Source organism: Cyprinodon tularosa, unplaced genomic scaffold (genome assembly GCF_016077235.1).
Source record: "Cyprinodon tularosa strain WSP-4 unplaced genomic scaffold, ASM1607723v1 ctg486, whole genome shotgun sequence".
Classification (NCBI taxonomy): domain Eukaryota; kingdom Metazoa; phylum Chordata; class Actinopteri; order Cyprinodontiformes; family Cyprinodontidae; genus Cyprinodon; species Cyprinodon tularosa.
In genome coordinates, this window is record NW_024039214.1 from 469,003 (window position 1) to 491,539 (window position 22,537).

General features: G+C 39.9%; 1 protein-coding gene across 2 annotated transcripts in view; it reads right to left on the reverse strand.

Moving 5' to 3' along the window:
* The window catches only part of LOC119794644 (prolactin receptor-like), a 77,439-nt gene extending 55,106 nt beyond the window's left edge, over positions 1–22,333 (reverse strand). Inside the window, exon 1 of one of the 2 annotated variants that reach the window (XM_038302276.1) lies at positions 22,107–22,333. In XM_038302276.1, coding sequence (XP_038158204.1) covers positions 22,107–22,318 — 212 coding nt within the window. In that variant the 5' untranslated portion in view covers positions 22,319–22,333. Of the gene's footprint in view, positions 1–18,450; positions 18,575–22,106 lie in introns of those variants that run through there. The other variant, XM_038302277.1, reaches the window with a different exon arrangement.
* Between the last annotated feature and the right edge of the window lie 204 nt (positions 22,334–22,537).

A 22,537-nucleotide genomic window follows, 5' to 3' on the forward strand; every position in this document is an offset into this window, starting at 1 on the left:
TTTTCTGGAAATTACTGTTTCATCCACTGAGCTTTTTACTACAGTGACCTCAATATGAGAGGCAGTGATGCTCCAGTAATTAGTCCTGCCCACTTTGGTTCTCTTATATGAGGGCAGTAAGATGTGGGGATATAAGGCAGCTAAGAGCAAATGCCTGTAATCTACTTAGTCCACTGAACGCTTGGTCACGACCGCTGAGCATATGCAGCGTGACAGGTCGTAGAACTACGTTAAAACAAACTCATAGATGGTAAAACAAGCAGATTAAGAGGCTTGATTGAGCTCTCCTCCCCTCACATACTGAGAATATATCTCAAATCACAGAAACCTTTGAAACCTTGATGAATATTGTGTTTCCCCTGGTGACAAGGATTTCTAAAGGTTTTTAAATAATCTGTATCAGACAGACATTGCAGAACATCAACTCAACTGAGGCATTTGTTCTGAACCTGACAAAAAAAATAAATAAAGAGCTTGTTAGAGATCAAAGGTAAGTCTCTACCTCACCTGGTGGGTTAAAGTATCCTGACATATTGTTCTCTAACCACAGACTGAAGAAACAGCAGATAAACTGGTCAGCTAACTGAGTCTGCAGAAATAAAAGTCTTGGTTTGGTCTAAAGTTCCTAGAATTGGCCAGACCTGGACTGTATTTCCAGAGGAATGATCTACCTCGTATGATTGATGCCTGGAGTAGATCAGCAAGTCCCAACCTGTTATATTCCAGGTAGAGGAAGGAAACAGCAGGCTTATCCAGAACTCAACATGGTCAGCGTGTTTGGGATGAAAACACCTTGGGAGCCACCAGAATGGGTTTGGTTGGCTGTTAGTGAAGAGGTTGGTTGGTTGGTTGGTTGGTTGACTGTTAGTTAAGGGGTTGGTTGGTTTTTTGTTTGGCTGTTAGTTAAGAGGTTGGTTGGTTGGTTGGTTTTAAGTTAAGAGGTTGGCTGGTGGGTTCGTTAGTTGATAGGGTGTTGTTTGGGTGATTGGCTGTTAGTGAAGAGGTTGGTTGGTTGGTTGGCTGTTATTTAGGAAGTTGGTTGGTTTGTTGATTGGCTTGTTGGTTGTTTGGCTGTTGGTTAAGAGGTTGGTTGGTTTTTTGTTTGGCTGTTAGTTGGGAGGTTGGTAGGTTGGCTGTAAGTTATGAGGTTTTTTGGTTGGTTGGTTGGTTGGTCGGCAGTAAGTTATGAGGTTTTTTGGTTGGTTTGTTGATTGGCTTGTTGGTTGTTTAGTTAAGAGGTTGGTTGGTTTTTTGTTTGGCTGTTAGTTAGGAGGTTGGTTGGTTGGTTGGTCGGCTGTAACTTATGAGGTTTTTTGGTTGGTTGGTTGTTTGGCTGTTAGTTATGAGGGTGGTTGGTTTGTTGCTTTGTTGGTCGGCTGTTTGGTTGTTAGTTAAGAGGTTGGTTGGCTGGCTGGTTGGTTTTAAATTAAGAGGTTGGCTGGTGGGTTGGTTAGCTGGTTGGTAGTTAAGAGGTTGGTTGGTTGGCTGGCTTGCTGATAGGATGTTTGTTGGGTGGTTGACTGTTAATGAATAGGTTGATTGGTTGGTTGAGATTGTTAGATTGTTGTTGGCTAATTGTTGGTTGATTGGTTAAGGGATTGGTTCATTGTTAGCTGGTTGGTTGGTTATTTAGTCTAAGTTAAAGGGTTAAAGGATGGATGTATTGGTGAGTGAGTTGATTGGTTGGTTTATGGGACACCTTCTTAAACTAATTTTCTTAGGCTCAATCTAACATTTATTTTAGGGCTTTTATTTAGAAGTTGTGTTTAATAGTTTAAGAGTGACAGTGAAGATAGACAATGTTCTGAGTATCATAACAGATTTTTCTCACCCACAAAAACTTCCTAGAATTCAACGCAGGCACAAATGTTCTATTTGAAGAATACTCTCCATTTTCTTCTTACTCCTCCCGCTGGTTGTCATGAATGTATCCAAACTCTGAGGTTTTATTTTTTACGGACAAACAACTGCACACCTGCTTCTTAGTTCCTCGAGCCAGATTAAAAGCTTTTAGAAGCTCCTGATCCTCAGATTTAGAAGCTTCCTGTTCTAAGTCAACTAGAGCATCTGCAAACAGCCTTTAACCTTTCCTGGAAGCATTTAAGAGGCTCGGTAGCCATGCATCCACTGTTTGTGTCCGTTACCCATCCCATCTTCTGCAGCTGATACTCTGATGAGTCCAATACGGGTCAGATGGCTTAGATTGGTCTGGGTGTGTTGATCTTTATTGTAGAGCCTGTTATTATCTATTCCAACCATGATGTACTCAGACGTTGTCCATCCAGGTGGAAATGATCCAAATGAAAGCACTGATCTGCACTCCTGCCTCTTCATTCCTTTCCTCTCAAAGCTCCGTGTGCATCAGAGTTTTGCAGTTTCTCTCTGCGCGTTGAAAGGCGGGGACCCATCACAGCGAGCCTCTCTAAACCTTGTCGGTGTTAAATCTGGTTTAAAGGTCACGCCGACTGCTTCTATCACCTCCTCCTCCTGCTGGGGGAACCGACCAGAAGCCAAATAAAATCCCTGCTGACTGATTTGTTTGCTGATCTGATTAACCAGTTCAACAAACAGAATCAGTGGCAGCTTTAAGCCTTTTATTTTCCCCTTATTTCATTCCTTGACCCGTTTCTTCACCTGCCTCTGCCTCTTGCCCTAGCTTTCACATGGTGTCTGGAGGATCTGGGGATGTTTTTTCCAGCTGCTAACAGCTGTTCCAGATCCACTGGTCAGCAAAAAACAGGGGAAAACACATTAAAGCATCGTCTGTAAAAGATGAAGCTGTAATCAGGCTTGGAGGAAATGGTGTTTGGCTACAAAGGACTAGACGACAGCATCAAGACATGAGCTTCAGCAACAGGAGATCCAGTCTGTCCTTCAGAGCTAAGACAATGATCGCATGGAATAATCCCTACCTTAATCTCAGAGGGGAGAAGATTACAGAGGCAAGCATAGTCTAGAAGTCACACATCCAGACAACCATCCAGCTTCGTAGAAGTTGGTCCCTGAGAACCCAGTATGCATCCATCTACCAGCGGATCCAGTCCTGTTCAGCCTCCAGGCGAGTGGATGTTCCATAGATCATTGCTCAGAGAACAAACCCCACATCTCCATCCCAGTTTATGCTCAGAAACCTTTCTGCAGACACCCTCTCCAAAATTGTATGTGACCGCAGACAGGAGGCCTCTGATTGGTCAAATCTATATCCGCTCTACACTATGCGTATTTCCTGTTTGGTACCTTACCGGCTTCTTATATTTTTATGACCGCCATTGTGGAAAACGACTCGTGAAGATGGACCAGCTAGAAGAGCGAGGTGCGCGTAAACTCTGGGGCCCTTTTTACACCTGGATCCCTCTCTTTTTCACCCTCATGTCCCTCCGTTGTCGCACAAACTTGCCTCTTGCATTTTTCCACTTCCTCACCGCCTCGGCCGTACCTAGACCCACAGCTAAGTTATGACTGTCCCTCTTGTGTTGTGGTGTGGAATAACAGCACGGAACACGCTTCAAAATTGGGCATAAATCAAAAATATCTGCGTCATATAACAAGCTAACTGCGACACACTGCTGCGGGAGGATAACGAGCCCTTAACCCCTAGAACCCTACGGACCCACCGGTGGGTCCAGCTGCTACGTGACCTCGTAATTTTAACAAACCCCCAGTATTGATGTAAAAAACACATTTGGCACAGTTTGGTGACATTTTTGGATAAATGTGCCAAAATGGCCTCTCCGCCTAAGAAATTTCTCACTAATACCATTCTAAAATAAATATGATTCATCTGATTGAGTCCAAATGTGGTATATTTTTACACAACATTTAGATTTAAAAGTCTGTACTACCTTTTTGTGCTATAAATAATATTTTGGTAGTGTTTTGCAATGTTTATTTCAAAGAAAATTTTGGCGAGGTTCAAAAAATGCAAAATATTTTGTATTTTGTCCCTAATATTTCAGGCAGGGTCAAAGCTACAATGGTGCTGACACCAGAAAACCATTCTATGACATCTTACCTTTACAGACGTACCAAAAGGTTCTTAAATCTAATAGCTGTGAGGCTATAAGTGATTTACTTTTGTGTGTTTTTGTCAGGCAGAAATTTATTTATACCCCCTGAGGGTGTAAGAGGTTAAGAGCAACTTTTGAACCAAGTCCAGTCAACTTTGGCTTCTATGGACAGGAGACGGCCGCTTCTGGATCAACACTTCAGGAGCAATAGCCCCATTTACCCTTCCCTCTAAAAACCGATCCGTGCCGAGTTTGGATCAGCTAACAGTGCCTCCTAGTGGCGATATATACGGTACTACTGCTCTCTAGAGATAAACAAGCAAATCAACATGGCGGCGCCCGTAGCATTTAGGAAGTTTGCGGTGAGTCAGTCGACTAAGGCAGCCTTTTTTTAATTTCCTTGACAGAGTCGGCTTTTGGGAAGTGGATACGACAAACGAAAGTCTAATCAGGGCTTCCAGACGCAGGAAACAATGACAGACGCTGAGGTTCATCTCACTGCAAAATCTGCGAACCGGGCCACAACTGAACCTCGCTGAGCCCTACTGACGAACTAGTACAAGTTTAGCACGTTTCGGTTGTGTCTGGTGCGGTCCGGTTCAGTTGTGCGTGCCATTTACACTTAACAGTTATCCCGGTTACCGTGCTCGGACCGACCTCGGCATGGTTTAAAAACGGTACTGTTAACGGGGCTAATGTTTCTCTCATAACCCTTCCAACCAGTGTCCAGCACGGTGGTGCAGGGGTGGTCATGTGGGGACCTCATTCTCTGACTTTGTCATACAAACAAGTTAAGGTCAACACTTGTAGATCTTCACCGTTTTCCTGTCTTCAGCGCATCCTTCTGTCCTCCAGGGTCAATTTAAAGCTTGGTGTTATTTTTAGATGCTGATGTTTTTTCCCCTCGTGTTCTGATAACTGTTCTCCATCTGTTTGGGTAGGCAGAGTCTCTCTTTAAGGTTCCATTAGTTTATCTAGTCATAGTGACCAACAGCATCCCAGGGGTACAATGTGGGGGAGGAAGCTAGAATGCAACTTTAATCAATTATTACAATTTTTCTATCCTCTTTTTGTACATTTTTTATCTCTATGTTTCTACATCCCATTGTGTTCTTCCTGCAACAACCTGCTGGTTTTAAACCTTTCTATGGTTGATAGGTTTCTCTCTCTTAATTGATTCCATTTGATTTATTTCAGGAGTTTTGCCTCATTTTTTGCAATATTACATGTTTTTACCATTAATGTCATTTGGTTTCTCTCTGACTTGTTTAATTAAATAATTTTTTAGATTCTTTTGCTCCGTTTTGAGGATGGAGAAGCTGTATCCAGATTGGCTGGACGACCAACAGCAACACGTCTGCTTTCGTAGCGTAGTTTATGAGCGTAACCTCCTCTGCATCACCTCCAGGGGTTTTTCCAATGTCTCCTCACATTGAGATGATACAAAAAGCCAAAGGGAAAAAAAGCCCCCTTTAAACCCCGACACATGTGACTCTGAACATCCACATCTATTTCTGTCACGAGGCGTGATCTAAATCCACCCCAGGGCCTCCATAAACTGAGGAATGTCCACTGTGGTTCATTTATGCTGTGGAAAAAAAACAAAAAGGTCCTTTTTGGTGCAGCTGCTTTGTGCTTAAAACAAACTGCGTGCGGAGACGTCCCATCAGAGAAAAGCTGTTCACTCCCCGTCTAATGGGCCATCAAAGCTCATTACTCCTGATAACAAGCAGCTGATTGGATTTATCTCCTGCTTTATGGCTGAAAACACGAGGAGCTTCTGCTAAAAACGGTCCAACACCAGAGAGATCAAAGCTTCAGGTTCCTTATGCAGCATTTTACTCATGAGTCAGAGTCCTTCACAGCGATAGGTGGCGGGTCAGAAATGATCACTGTGCAACACGTTCCTTCAGTTTGAGACTATGAGGCAGGAAAGGTACAGACCGACACGTTTGGCCAGGATCACCTGAAGCGTTAATAAAGGTTCAATTTTCTTTAAAAGTACACATCCAGGGGTTGACGCCAAAGATTTTTACCACTTGCCCAAAGGGCAAGTGACTTTCACATTTCATTTGCCCAGAAACTATTTTTACTTGCCTAGTATAATGTTTGATAAATATAGTTCCTAATATTCATTTTTGTATATATATCAATGTTTTTTGTAATTCAGTATTTTTTAAGTTTCCAGGTTCCTGGTGTGTATCTGAATGCGTCAGATAATGAACTCAAGCCTACATTACCGTGTTAACATGCTTTTCAATCCTTCCTGCACATTCTTTTCAAACTAAACTTTGCTTTAAACTGTTGTGTGCTTGGAAAAATATCAATTGTAATGTTAAAAATAAAATAAAAAACTTGACAGGTTAAAAACTTAAGATAAATCGCAAGACAGAAGTCAATGTCACAAATGAATAACTTTTATTTTAGAGTCACGGTATGTTTATACAACGGGAGGAGGAGTCGAGATCAGATGAGGCAAAGGTTTGGTTTCTACTTTTAAAGCAAGGCTTACCGCTTTCCTTTTTGATAAAGCTTCTAGTTAGAGTGGCTCAGGTTATCCTGAGCTATCTCTATAGTTCTGCTGCTATAGGCTTAGACTGCTGGAGGACATAGGGACCCCTTTTTAACGTTCTGCTCTCTCTGCTTTTTCTCATAGTAGCTTCATCTGGTCTGTTCCTGTTGGCTGTGACTCCATCCTGGAGAGAAATATCAGCTGTGCCGCTGCCATCAACACCTTTGTTTCTAGATGTTGGAGCTTGGCCTGTTTTTCAGTGTAGTCCTGTTTCTGTTACTCAGCAGATGGCCGCTCACACTGAGCCTGGTTCTGCTGAAGGGTTCTTCTGTTCAAAGGGATTTTTTTCTCTCCACTCTCGCTACAAGCATGCTTAGTGTGAGGGATTGCTGAAGAGTCACTGAGTTGAGACAATCAACTGGTTTTCCTTAGATAGAAAACAATTTGACTGTATGATCTAGTTGAATTGTCTCTGTAAATTGCCTTTAAATATAATATGTAGTGAATTGGTGCTGTAGAAATAAACTGAAGTGAACTAAATTTAGGTGGTGGCAGCATTATGCTAAGGGACACTTCTCCTCAGTAGAATCAGGAACATGGCGGATGATCTGAATGCCGTCTGACTGAAAGTAAAAAGCCGTATCTGACAGAAACCTCAATCCTTCTCCTTCCTGTTGTTCCCACAGGTGAGAGACTCAATTCCAGGGTCATAAAATTCGGGTAAACTACCTATTTTTTAAGGCTGTGTGAACATGCTTCTTACGATTATGAAATTCTGCCAGTTTTCCCCCCATCGGTCCTCAGCTTTCATAACACATCTCTTCGTGAGCGCCCCACTGTGACTTCATCTGCTGCATAAATAAAACCGAATCAAATCAACTCAGCGGGGAGACGAAAAATGATTAATGCTGGCCGGGACAGCGGCGGCTGCCCTTAGAGGCCGGTTCCATGTTTACAGACACGGCCGGCCTGAGAACGGGCCAGCCGATCACAGACCGCGTAATCAGATCATCTCGCTGAGGGACTCGGACCAAATGAGCCTTATTAACAACAGGAGGAATCCAAATCTGGATGGGATGGGATTAATTATCTGTCATGTGCTGTTTTTAATCTCTGATATGAATTAAAAACACGTTGAGAGAAGCTGTGGAGTCTGATTACATTAGCTGTTCTCTCTCCAAAACCCAATTTATCTGTTTTACATCATTAAATCGTCAAAAATGGGGGAAAACAAACTCCTGCTCCATCATCCTGCAGGTTTGTTTCTAAAACGGTTTCAGCCACGTGGGGTTTTAGGGTGGGCGGACTTTAACTAGGCTGTTATATCTTCAATCACTTCCTGCACAGCTTCAGGCCCCTTTTCTTTTATTTAAACTGTTTATTCCTGCTGGGTGCAAATAAAGAAACTTATTCAGCTCATTTCAGAGGGAATGCACTGGAAAAACTCACTGTTATTCAAATGATCGGACAAATAATTTAAGGTCAACTGACTTTAAAGTAAAGATTAGAAGCAAAGAAAGTAAAGAAGAAATCACTTATTTAGATTTCCATTGTTTGCAGTTTGCTGATTCTCACTGAAATAAATCAAAATCTAGATAAGTCAAATTTTTTCTTAAAATAAGTACATTTGTTCTAGGATTGAGGAGATAAAAGAGACATTTTGCCGATGGAACAAAATTTACATTTAAAATAAGAAAAAAACAACTGCATTGTGTTATTTTAAGTGCATTTTATCTAATTATCTTAGTCTAAGAGTAAAAATACTCATTCCATTGGCAAATTGTCTCATTTATCTTAACAAATTAAGGGTAAATACACTTATATATATATATATATATATATATATTAAATATATATTTTTTTTTTTTTGGGGTTAAGAAAAAAAAAAAAAAGAGGGGACCAATTACACGACCAGGTGGTGCTCCACTGAAAGATATTTTATTTTTATACAGACACAAAAATTTACTACTGTGCATCAGGGTTTTAGAAATAAAGTACAATTTTATTTAATATTATTATTGTTTTTTTTTTTATTGGGTTGAGAAAAAAAAACAAGGGGACCGAATACACGACCAAGTGGTACACCACTGAAAAATATAATTTATTTTTGCATAAAGCAACAAAAATTAACTACTATATGTCCAGGTTTTAGAAGTAAAGTTACATTTTATCTAATATTTATTTTTAATTGGGTTGAGAGAAAAAAAAAATAAGGGGACCAAATACACAACCAGGTTGTGCTCCACTGAAAGAGGTATTCAAACTTTCTCAAAGATGCATCAACATCCAGCTTTCTTTATTTAATTTTACAGCTCTATACTTGAAGAACGTGTTACTTTATTACACATTTATCACCATTATTTGTTTTTTTGCAGCTGTTCACATTGTCGCGCATTTGTTCAACTTTTAGTCATATATATATCAAAAAAATACGGAAGAGGATTAGGGCCACTGAAAAAAATTAAAAAGTTAACAGATTTTTTTTTTCAGTATAAGAAAAAAGTCAGAATTCTGACTTTAATCTAATTTCTAAATTAATTCTGCCAGCTAACAAACATGTTAGCATCCAGCCATAGCCATGTCTGTTTTAGAGACTAGTTCTTTTTTTAATGACCTTCTGCTCCTCCATTAATCAAATAGCATCGGCAGGGACCCTCAAGGACGGAAAAAGTCGCCTAATTCCGTAATTTTCCACCAGTGTGTTCCTGTTTCTCCCAAACAACTGAAGCTGAGTGCTCCACATCTCTGCCTTCATGGCGCCCATCTACATTAAGATCCACAATTCTCAGATTAAAGTCAGAATTCTCTTTTTTCTCATATTAAACTGAAATAATATTTAAAAATCAATTAATTTTTTTTCTTTTTCAGTGGCCCTAATCCTATTCCTTCAAAAAAAAAAAAAAAAAAAAACTTCCCCACAAAATAAATAGTAGTTTTCCTACCAGGAAGAAAGTCTCCAGCATAAATTGCCCCACAACAAGAGCCGTGACTAAAGTGAATTTCTCCGCTGTGAGTTCAATAAAGCTCATCTAATCTAATCTAATCTAAACAAAAGAAAAAAACAAAAGAACCTATGCACAGTTTAAGTCCAAGAATTGCATAAAAACACCACAAACAAACAAACAAACAGAATGGATTAACAGGTAGATGAGACAATTTTGCACAGAGGCAAGAACAAGATTTATTTTGTTGGTTTTACTAGATAAATATATCTAAATTTTATTTAATTTTTTGTAATAGAGCACAATATTTAACTTCATTTTATGTTTTCAGTAATTGAAGAACTAAAAAAAATGTTTGATCTGTGACGGGATATCAGTGGTGACACATCCTGGCGGCAGGTTTTCTCTTTTCCTAAATGATCCATGAGAGCAACATCCATGCAGCAGAGCAGAGGTGAAAGACTGACAACACGAGGGATTAAACAGCCTGGGATAGACTGGTTGTTTCTGATGCTGTCTGCTGGGAAACTGACATTTTAAACTGGATTTAAGAGCCACATTGAACAGTGAACCAATCAGGTAAGTGCTTGTGTTAAAGGGGCGTAATCATGAGCTGTGAACGAACAGGAGGGTTTAGAAATAACGGTGCATCCAGCTCTGTGCAACAAGCAGGTTGGAACTAGCTGGGATGTTCAGGATCAAATCCGCCTGAACTGGAAAGGGAAGGAAAACTGTGTGGAGTGAAAAATGTTGAGGTTTGTCTGTTCTTAGCCTCACAGGCTCCAAACGAAGGTCATGAGAGATAAGAATGAATCACAGCCTCCTCATGGCATGAAGGGAAGGACTGCTGTTATTAGGAGATTCCGACCAGTGGAAGATAGATTAACCTACCAGGAACTTAAGTTGATTTTCCTCCAAATGCTTAAGTGTGAGAAAGTTCTTTAAGCAGGGGGTGGGTTGGTTCCCCTGGGGGGAGTGTGTGGTGGGATTTTGTGAAGTATAAATGTATGTACTGAAATGCCTCAGTTCAAATACATTTGAACCTTTTTTCTTGCAAGAAATGCCTCAGCTTCCTAACTCCACAACTGGAAACCTGAGAACTCTACCAAGGATCATGCACCAAGGAGGCAGCATCATTCTGTGGCTTCAGAAAATGATTATTTCTAAGCCTGGATCCACAGGCTGAGTTCAACCCAACATTAGAGGCTGCTGTACTGGAACAGCCTGATGGGTTTAGGCTCAACAGCCCGGCTACAACAAATCCCATTTTATGTCCCGTGAGACTAAAACTAAAAGTCCCCCAATCACCAGAAAAACAACAACCGCTTTTTCCACAAATTCATGACAAACAAGCCAAACATCAATGGAGCTCAGTGAAGGCTTCCTAGAATTTCCGCTAATTCTGCCAGTTTGTTTCCAGCTGAAACAAAGCAGAGCCTGTTCGGCCGAGCAAACATCTTCATAAACGGCCAGGATTGCATTAAGACGTTCAGCTGTCATTAGCGGCCGCAGCCATCATGTGCAGATGGTGCAGCCCTAAGGAGCAATACCCCCCGCCCCCCCACAGGAAGCCCAGATCTGAGCAGACAGCAGCGTTCAATCAGCTGGGAGTCACATGTCAGGCCCGACATAAACACAACACCGTTATGTAACCTAGGCATGAACATCAGAGGCCAATTAGGCAGTGAGGTGAAGATAGGAGCTGATTTTATTATCAGCTGCAGATTAATTCACATCTAAGAGACTCTCTGCTGACATTGAAGCAGATGATGTTAAACCAACGCTCGTTAGATTATGCCCTGCAGCTCCTGCAGAACCCCCGAGGAGACCAGAAGCCTCTGACTGACAGCCGTCCGCTCCCATCATGCACCTGGTCCGTCTCCACGGGCGACCCGACCGACGCCGCAGGAACACGGAAACAACTAGAAACAGAATCATCTCTGCCCGGCCTCTAGAAACTAAAACCACCCAAAAAAATTATATCAGACGCTGCAAAAACATTCTGAAAAAGAGTAAAAAATGCTTAAAATATATTTTTTACCCTTAATTTAAGTAGGAAAATCAGATGATGCCAGTGGAATGAAACTGCAATTGTTTTTTATTATTTTAAATGCTAATTGTCTTGTACCATGGGCAACATGTCGCACATTTATTTTAATGTTGTAGTGTGTGACATGATGCATGAAACATACTTGTCCCTATCAAATAAACGGATAAATAAAAATAATAAAAACTGACATTCTTAGATTTACATTTTTTGTAGTGCACAGACTTCACTTATATCTCCCTAACCGGGATGAAGGAAACACATAAAGGCCCAAATATAAACACTTCTTTTGATCTTCTGGTGAAATATTTCTCCAGCATTCCAGAATCTCTGGAAATCATTTTGGACTCCTGAAGCTTCCCGACATACAGGTGCTGGTCATAAAATTAGAATATCATGAAAAAGTAGATTGATTTCAGTAATTCCATTTAAAAAGTGAAACTTGTATATTATATTCATACATTACATACAAACTCATATATTTCAGATGTTTATTTTGTTTAATTTTGATGATTACAAATGACAACAAATGAAAATCTCAAATTCATCATATCAGAAAATTAGAATATTGTGAAAAGGTTCAAAATTGATGGCCCGTGGTGCCACACTCTAATCAGCTAATTAACTCAAACCACCTGCAAAAGCCTTTAAATGGTCTTTCAGTCTAGTTCTATAGGCTACACAATCATGGGGAAGACTGCTGACTTGACAGTTGTCCAAAAGACGACCATCGACACCTTGCACAAGGAGGGCAAGACACAAAAGGTCATCGCTAAAGAGGCTGGCTGTTCACAGAGCTCAGTGTCCAAGCACATTAATAGAGAGGCGAAGGGAAGGAAAAGATGTGGTCGAAAAAAGTGTACAAGCAAGAGAGATAACCGCACCCTGGAGAGGATTGTGAAACAAAACCCATTCAAAAATGTGGGGGAGATTCACAAAGAGTGGACTGCAGCTGGAGTGAGTGCTTCAAGAACCACCACACACAGACGTATGAAAGACATGGGTTTCTGCTGTCGCATTCCTTGTGTCAAGCCACTCTTGAACCACAGACAGCGTCAGAAGCGTCTTGCCTGGGCTAAAGAGAAACAGGACTGGACTGCTGGTGAGTGGTCCAAAGTCATGTTCTCTGATGAAAGTAAATTTTGCATTTCCTTTGGAAATCAAGGTCCCAGAGTCTGGAGGAAAAGAAGAGAGGCACTTCATCCACGTTGCTTGAAGTCCAGTGTAAAGTTTCCACAGTCAGTGATGGTTTGGGGTGCCATGTCATCTGCTGGTGTTGGTCCATTGTGTTTTCTGAGGTCCAGGGTCAACGCAGCCACATACCAGGAAGTTTTAGAGCACTTCATGCTTCCTGCAGCTGACCAACTTTTTGGAGATGCAGATTTCATTTTCCAACAGGGCTTGGCACCTGCACACAGTGCCAAAGCTACCAGTACCTGGTTGAAGGACCATGGTATCCCTGTTCTTAATTGGCCAGCAAACTCTCCTGACCTTAACCCCATAGAAAATCTATGGGGTATTGTGAAGAAGAAGATGCAATACACCAGACCCAACAATTCAGAAGAGCTAAAAGCCACTATTAGAGCAACCTGGGCTATCATAACACCTGAGCAGTGCCACAGACTGATCGACTCCATGCCACGCCGCATTGCTGCAGTAATACAGGCCAAAGGAGGCCCAACTAAATACTGAGTGCTGTACATGCTCATACTTTTCATGTTCATACTTTTCAGTTGGCCAACATTTCTATAAATCCTTTGTTTTTATTGGTCTTCAGTAATATTCTAATTTTCTGATATGATGAATTTGAGATTTTCATTTGTTGTCATTTGTAATCATCAAAATTAAACAAAATAAACATCTGAAATATATGAGTTTGTATGTAATGTATGAATATAATATACAAGTTTCACTTTTTAAATGGAATTACTGAAATCAATCTACTTTTTCATGATATTCTAATTTTATGACCAGCACCTGTATGTTCCCCTTCATCCGAACACCAAGACTCTGAAGGGTCCCCTCTGGTTCCTCTATAAACCAGTCCAATCTTCTTGGAAGCATCAGAACTGTGTTTCCATGTATGGTTAATACAACTCTTCCTTATTTGTGCAGATTATGTTTTTAATTAAAATGCCATCAGAACACTGATAATATTAAGTTCCAGTGTTGTGCCTGAACGCGTTCATTGAACGAAAGTTCATGAACTCGTTCATATTTTGGGCGAACGTGAACTGAACATACGGCATTACTGCCTGATGAACGTTATTGTGAACTCGTTCATTCTGGTGTCTGTGAACGGCACGCTCTCTCAGTTCAGCTCCGTTCAATAGGTTGCCAGATTTCTATAAAGCCCTCCAGGCGAAACCCCGGCTAAATCACACCGTAAACAGGCCTTAATATGTAGCGGGAAAAACACCCAATCTGGCAACACCAGCTACCAGCGTCGTAGCCTACAGCCGCGTGCGTCATCAAAACAAAATGCAGCGTGGAAGCTAGAGCAGCATGGAGGCGACTTAAAACAGGTTTATGACCAGGTGGTCGGTGAGGATGATGGCAACAAGTTTGCCCGCCGGCTTTCAGTAAAAAAATCCGCACTTCAGTAACCTTAAATTCCTACCTCAGCCTGGTCCCTCAGTTTGTGTTAGTAAAATCTTCTTGAGCGGAGGTCTTCAACAGGGGATCCGCGACCCCTAGGGGGTCTACGGAGGTACTGCATGTGGATCTGCATGGTTAGTTGATATTTTTATATTCCCCCCCTGCATTTTTTCCCCCACTAATTGAAATGTCTTTAAATACTCATTAACATGAAATCAACACACTGTAGTAAACAGATAAATGGAGGCAGAAGATGTCTTTCAGTCATCAATGCTCACATTCAGCGACACACAGGAGCTCTTTCAAGCTGGGCACCGTTTCCTTCACAACAACCAGGAATCAGAATCAGAAAAACTTTAATAATCCCAGGGAGAAATTAATTTCTTTACATTACTCCATCTGTAATAGAGTGACTATAGGACACAATTTCATACAATATATATAGTTAGGGGGTCCCCGCTCCATCTCGCCATCAGTTTGGGGGTCCTTGGTCTGGAAAACATAGAAGACCCCTGTTCTTGAGGGTTTTACTATCCATGTAACTTGTTTGTTAAACCTGCCTGGTATAATTTTCCAGGATTCATTTTTAGTATGTATTGAAATGGAATTTCAAATGGAAAAAAATATTAAAATAAAAAAAACATTTGCACCTTAAAGACTACTTTCCTATTTTTCTTTTAATAATTACTCATAAAAAAGACCATTCAAGCAGCACATTTTTCCTGATGTTTTTGAGAAAATACTGTAGGGGTGAAAGCTGCAGCTGCTACTAGTGTGAAGTGATGGACAGCAACAAAGCATTAAAGCAACAATGGGGAAATGCTGTCCCCTCAATGCTAATGTAAACCCTGGTTGGATGAGGATTCAAAACTGGATATGAAGATGAAATCTGACGCACAGTTTCAGAGTTACAACTGATAAAATAATTGCCGTCTGTGGTTCTACAGTAGGCTATGGTGTAATTGAGCAATATATGAAAAAAAAAAAAAAGAACAATGAACTAGTTCGTTTTTTGGAATTGTGAACTATGAACTGAACTAGTTCATTTTAAAATGTGTGAACTGAACTTTGAACTAGTTCACATAGAAAGAGAACTTTCCCAACACTGTTAAGTTCAGTGTCCACCATATTGGATCAGTCCATTTGCTGCACATGTTCAGAAAGGTCCAAACAGACAGCAGCAAACCATTTGAAAACAAACCATGCAAAGAGCAGTGTTGCCAACTTAGCGCTTTAGTCGCTATATTTAGCCACTTTTCAGACCCCTCTAGCACTTTGATTTCTAAAAAGCTCCTAGCGCCAAATGTAGCGACTTTTTTCTGCTACTGGAGACTTTGGAGACAACATCTACAGGTGCTGGTCATAAAATTAGAATATCATGAAAAAGTAGATTGATTTCAGTAATTCCATTTAAAAAGTGAAACTTGTATATTATATTCATACATTACATACAAACTCATATATTTCAGATGTTTATTTTGTTTAATTTTGATGATTACAAATGACAACAAATGAAAATCTCAAATTCATCATATCAGAAAATTAGAATATTGTGAAAAGGTTCAAAATTGATGGCCCCTGGTGCCACACTCTAATCAGCTAATTAACTCAAACCACCTGCAAAAGCCTTTAAATGGTCTTTCAGTCTAGTTCTATAGGCTACACAATCATGGGGAAGACTGCTGACTTGACAGTTGTCCAAAAGACGACCATCGACACCTTGCACAAGGAGGGCAAGACACAAAAGGTCATCGCTAAAGAGGCTGGCTGTTCACAGAGCTCAGTGTCCAAGCACATTAATAGAGAGGCGAAGGGAAGGAAAAGATGTGGTCGAAAAAAGTGTACAAGCAAGAGAGATAACCGCACCCTGGAGAGGATTGTGAAACAAAACCCATTCAAAAATGTGGGGGAGATTCACAAAGAGTGGACTGCAGCTGGAGTGAGTGCTTCAAGAACCACCACACACAGACGTATGAAAGACATGGGTTTCTGCTGTCGCATTCCTTGTGTCAAGCCACTCTTGAACCACAGACAGCGTCAGAAGCGTCTTGCCTGGGCTAAAGAGAAACAGGACTGGACTGCTGGTGAGTGGTCCAAAGTCATGTTCTCTGATGAAAGTAAATTTTGCATTTCCTTTGGAAATCAAGGTCCCAGAGTCTGGAGGAAAAGAAGAGAGGCACTTCATCCACGTTGCTTGAAGTCCAGTGTAAAGTTTCCACAGTCAGTGATGGTTTGGGGTGCCATGTCATCTGCTGGTGTTGGTCCATTGTGTTTTCTGAGGTCCAGGGTCAACGCAGCCACATACCAGGAAGTTTTAGAGCACTTCATGCTTCCTGCAGCTGACCAACTTTTTGGAGATGCAGATTTCATTTTCCAACAGGACTTGGCACCTGCACACAGTGCCAAAGCTACCAGTACCTGGTTGAAGGACCATGGTATCCCTGTTCTTAATTGGCCAGCAAACTCTCCTGACCTTAACCCCATAGAAAATCTATGGGGTATTGTGAAGAAGAAGATGCAATACACCAGACCCAACAATTCAGAAGAGCTAAAAGCCACTATTAGAGCAACCTGGGCTATCATAACACCTGAGCAGTGCCACAGACTGATCGACTCCATGCCACGCCGCATTGCTGCAGTAATACAGGCCAAAGGAGGCCCAACTAAATACTGAGTGCTGTACATGCTCATACTTTTCATGTTCATACTTTTCAGTTGGCCAACATTTCTATAAATCCTTTGTTTTTATTGGTCTTCAGTAATATTCTAATTTTCTGATATGATGAATTTGAGATTTTCATTTGTTGTCATTTGTAATCATCAAAATTAAACAAAATAAACATCTGAAATATATGAGTTTGTATGTAATGTATGAATATAATATACAAGTTTCACTTTTTAAATGGAATTACTGAAATCAATCTACTTTTTCATGATATTCTAATTTTATGACAAGCACCTGTAAAAGCAGCGAACTCTGCTCTCCAGAGCGAGTAGATTGGTAACCCCGCCTCCTGCTCTCCTCTATCTTGTCTGCTGTCATGATTCATGCAGCTATTATTTCATCCAAATGAAAAATGGAGAACAGAGAACCAGATCATGGCTTGTCTACAGTGAAAAGAAGGACTGGGTTATTCACTTTGGCCTTTTTGGAAACACAGGAAGGAGCAATCAGCTAAGTGAGCTTAGTGCTTGGAAAAAATCTTTCATTCCTTTAGAGACAGCATGAAAAGTCAGCTGAGTACAAAACATAGAGAGGAAAACAAGAAGAAAAGGGACAAGAAGAGAGGGACACAACCTAGAACAGATAATGGATGTCTATTCTAGTAACATTTCTCTATCTGTAGAATGGGGCTGTTTGATGTGTTGTCTTCTATATTCAGAGGGCCGCCTGCCTGTCTTTGCCTAGAGCCCCAAATTTCCTAAATCCGCCCCTGGAAATGGCCACCATCTGTTAAGCTTCTAGAGCTGCTGGGTGTTTTTAGAACCAGTTGATTGCTTAAACCCGATACATAACTTCGTATCCAGTTTAACAACCAGAACCAACGTTTGCACTGCAAAAACCATCCAGAAATAGGTAAAACATTCCTTAAATTAAGTGTATTTACCCTTAATTTGACGTGGTAAATAAGATGATTTGCCAATGGGATCACTATTTACCACTAAAATAAGATAATTAGATATTATACACTTGAAATAAGACAAAGCAATAGTTTTTTTTTTCTTATTTTAAATGTAAATTGTCTTCTTCTATTGGCAAAGTGTCTCACTTACCTCCTAAATTTAAGAGAATATGGACTTAATTTAAGCAAAAATTACTAATCTAGATTTCCATTTCTTACAAAAAAAATTCAATTTAAATAAGTAATTATTTTATTTTAAATAGTGCATTTTTTTATTCAGGAAGTAAGTGACAATTAACATTTAAAATAAAAAAAAAAAACTATTGCATTGTCTTATTTAAAGTGCATATTATCCAACTATCTTATTTTAAGGGTAAAAAATCTCATTCCATTGGGAAATCATCTTATTTACCTGCTCAAATTAAGGGTAAAAACACTTAATTAAAGAAATGTGTACTTATTTTTAGGTAGTTTTTGCAGTGCAGCTGAGACAGACCTTCACACTTCAAAACAATCTACAAAAAATAAGCAAACATTTCTCAAAATAAGTCTATTTCCCTTAAACTGAGTAGGTAAATAAGGTAGTTTGCTGATGGAGTTAGTATTTTTAGTCTTAATATAAGATAATTAGATAATATGCACTTGAAATAAAACAATGAAATTGCTTCTTCTTATTTTAAATCTAAATTGTCTTGCTCCATAAGCAAAGTCTGTCACTTACCTCCTTAATTCAAGAAGCCCTTATTTAAAAGAAAGGAAAAAAACTTCAGTTTTTTGCAGTGCAGCCTCCCGTCTCCAGCTTTCCATCCTCCATGTGAGGATCAGACAATCAGATAGTCTCTGCCGTCTCTGCTCAGGCAGACAAGGCGCCTCTGGCAGGAAGCCTAAAGAAGCTGAAGGCCACATGAAACAATATGGCCTATAGATCCGAACATGAGGATAAATGGATTTTCCACTTTAGAGCAGGAGGCAGAGAAAAAGAACATTCCTCCAGATACCAGGAAATCCCTGCTTTTTCAGAACATCTATTAAATGATAAGTTATCATAGAACACAAATGATCTCTAAGATGTTTGTTTTGTCTGTTTTAGAGCCTGAGCGCGAAGCTCATTTCTCTCTGCTCTGATCTGCTGGTTTTAAAGCAGAGATTAACCTGGATGGAGTTTTACGTCTCATGGGCTACTTTCCTTTGCCAGGTTTCTGTTAATGGTTTGGAATCCCCACTAGAGAGAATGATCAGATCCCAGCAGAACACCCACTGGGAAAACGATCAAGAAACAAGTAAAAATGTCTTAAATTAACCGTTTTTACCCTGAAATGAGATGATCTTCCAATTGAATGAAGTATTTTTACTCTTAAAATAATATATTTAGATAAAATGCACTAGAAATAAGACAATGCAATAGTGCTTTTCTTATTTTAAGTGTATATGTTTTGCTCCATTGGCAAAATGTCTGTTTTATCTCCTCAATCCAAGAACAAAATTAACTTATTTTAAGAAAAACTGACTTTGATTTAGATTTTTTCCAGTGTAACATGACCTGTCTGCTAATCCTGAAACAGTAATATTTCCAAACCACCTTTCATCCCACTGACAGAAAACAAAACAAAAAACTGACAAATGATCAGAAACAAGTGGGGGAGGAGCAGAGCTACTATGGATGTTATCCAATGATAGGAAACTCTGCAGTATTTCTTCTATTTTTCAGTTTTATTTTAATTGAACAAAAAAAAGTGAATTTTCTACCCAGAACACGAAGTTAAGCTAAAATTGTTCATGTTCAGAGCACAGAGCTTGGAATCTTGTGGTTGTGAGTTCAAAACCCACTCCCACAGACTGCCACTCTGGGTCCCTGAGCAAAGACCTTTAAACACTGATTGCTCCCTGGGCGCCGCACAATGGCAGCCCACTGCTGTCCAAGGTTAGATGTTCCATCAAAAAAGTTCATTTCTGTGTTACTGATAAAACAACCAGCCTGCAGTCATCTGACCAATCAGAGAAGAGAAAGTTCTTAAAGAGGCAGGAGGACGACTGCGACACGTACATATAGAGATGGAGAACATTTCTCAAACCTACCAATAAATTAACAATCAGGATTCAGATTCCTGTTTTTCTTTGAGATCTCATCTAAAAAAAAAAAAAAAAACATTTTTAAATATCTTTTTTCGATGGAGGGAATTCTGAAATCCAGGAGAAAATGAAGACTTCACACGATTATCCCCGTTTACGCATCACTGCATTCATTCACAACCTGCATCTAATTTTAAGCAGCTGCAAAAAAAGGACATCAAAATGCAGGCTGGGTGATGCATTTATGAACCGGAAATAGTGGGAAATTGTAGCTTTAGATCAAAGTCAGCCAAAGGGAGCAAATCAGATCCTGGAGGGTTGATGCATCTATAATCGTAGAAGATGAGGAGCTTTCAACAAGTGGGTATAAATATACAAGAGCCGCTTCTATTTTTTATTTTTTTATATTTCCATCATCTTGGTGCTGAAGCTTCAATCTGCTGTGATTTAAATTCACATCCAGCAGTGAGCCAACTCCAGGCAATAAATGATTAAACTTACTCTGTCTGCTTCGGTGTGTTTTGATCTGAATGTTGGAAGTTTAAAATCATCTAGAAAAAGGAGGCGCTCTGCAGGACCAGCTAATATATATGGATAGATAGATGCCTGGGTGAGAAGAAGGAGGAAAATAATCAAAGTCCAGCCGCTGCAGCTCAGAGGCATCCAGATGATTAAAACACCTGCGTGAGATGGATGGAGGTAAATTAAAGATGTCTGTTTATCAGAGAGTTATAAAGGAGCGTCAGGATGAAGACCTCCTTATCTGTCCTGACATACGGGGGGCAAAGACAGACGAAGAAACGTCTGAGAAGATCAATTTATAGCCTTTAAAACAGGATTAATAACATTCCCAACATTGCACTGGAAGAAAATAGAAATCTAGATAATTTTTTTCTTAAAATAAGTACATTTCTTCTTGGATTGAGGAGATAAAAGAGACATTTTGCAAATGGAACAAAACCATTTATATTTAAAATAAGAAAACACAATTGCATCGTCTTATTTCAAGTGCATATTATCAAAATATCCTATTTTAAGAGTAAAAATACTCATTCTATTCACAAACTACCTCATTTACTTCCTTAATTTAAGGAAATTTTACTTTTTAAGCAGTTAAGTGATACACTTTGCCAATGGAATAAGGTAATTTACATTTAAAATAAGAAAAAAACAACTGCAGTCTCTTATTTCAAGTGCATAATATCTAATTTTATACTTTAATAGTAAAAAAAAACTCCTTCCATTGGCAGATTGTCTCATTTACCTGCTGAAATTAAGGGTAAATACACTTAATTTGAGATCATTTTTGCAGTGCAGGTTGTTTAAAATGTGAAAAATGATCCAGTTTCCTTCCTATCATGTAACCTTTATCATATTTTGTCTAATATGGTAAAAAAAATTAACTATTTAGCTTTTATTTTTCAAACTTGGAGTAAACATGTTGGAATCAACGGCACAAACATTGGGTTTCATTCAGGCTGCATAGTCGACATCTAGATAAGTCATTTTTTCTTCAAATAAGTGCATTTGTTCTTGAATTTAGGAGATAAAAGAGACATTTTGTATTCACTGCAAAGAAAATATAGAAATAAGTAAAAATGTCTTAAATTAAGTGAATTTGTCCTTAATCTTAGAAGGTAAATAAGATGATTTGCCAACGGAATAAGATTGTTTACTCTTAAAATAAGATAATTGGATAATATGCTGTTGGAATAAGACACTGCAATTATTTTTTACTTATTTTAAGTGTAAATTATCTTGTTCCACTGGCAAAGTGCCTCACTTGCCTCCTTAATTCCAGAAAAAGTTGTTTTGCAGTGTGGACTTATTTCATGTTGTATATTATCAAACTATCTTATTTAAGAGTAAAAATACTCATTCCATTTCCAAACTAAGGATATATAGACTTTATTTAAGGAATTTGTACTTCTTTCTAGATAATCTTTGCAGTGGATTTCCTCCTGCATGACTGTGCAATCAGGACAAACCATCTGCTGGGCTTCAACTTAATCATGCAGCTTTTATCAGCTCTGAGAAACGACTTAAATGACACTTTCTGGGTGTTTTTTCTGCCATAAAGTCATGTTTCAGATGTAATGTGGTCATACATTGGCAATCTAAGCAGATAAAACATGATTGATCTTTAATAAAATGAGGGCTCAGCAGCTCCTGCAGCTTTAATCAGATTAAACAGACCTTTCTAACATGTTTCTTCAGTAAAAGTCTGGTTTTATTCCTCCTCTTTCCAGATAAACTCTGAAGGATGATCTTAGGACCTGCGGAGGCGCACCTGTGCAGGGGTCTTACCTGCAGCTGCTGGAAGCCGCTCTCAGAGCCTCCTCTTCGGGCTGGGTGCAGCCGGCAGCCCGCTCCACGGTGCAGAGGAGCCGGGCAGCAGGTCGCTGTTCCTGGAGAGGTCGGTGCTGCTCATACAGCTGCTGCCAGCGCACGGCGGAGGCTTTCTGAACCCTCCCTCCCTCCGTAGTAAGGAGCTTTGCCTCCACCTGATCACGCGTCATCCCCCCCCCTCTATTCACCCTGCAGGCTGAGGGCGGGTGGAGCTCCATCAGCCGCACGATAGCAGCTCAGAGAGGGCGGAGAGAGGCTGCTCAGGCTGGCTGATAAGATTCTACATCCAACAGACAGCAGAAACACAAAATAAATAAAAAAAAACACAGAAAAGGAGCAGAAGCAGGGGCGGCTCTATAAACCAAATGTCCCGCGGGGCCCCCGGGGGG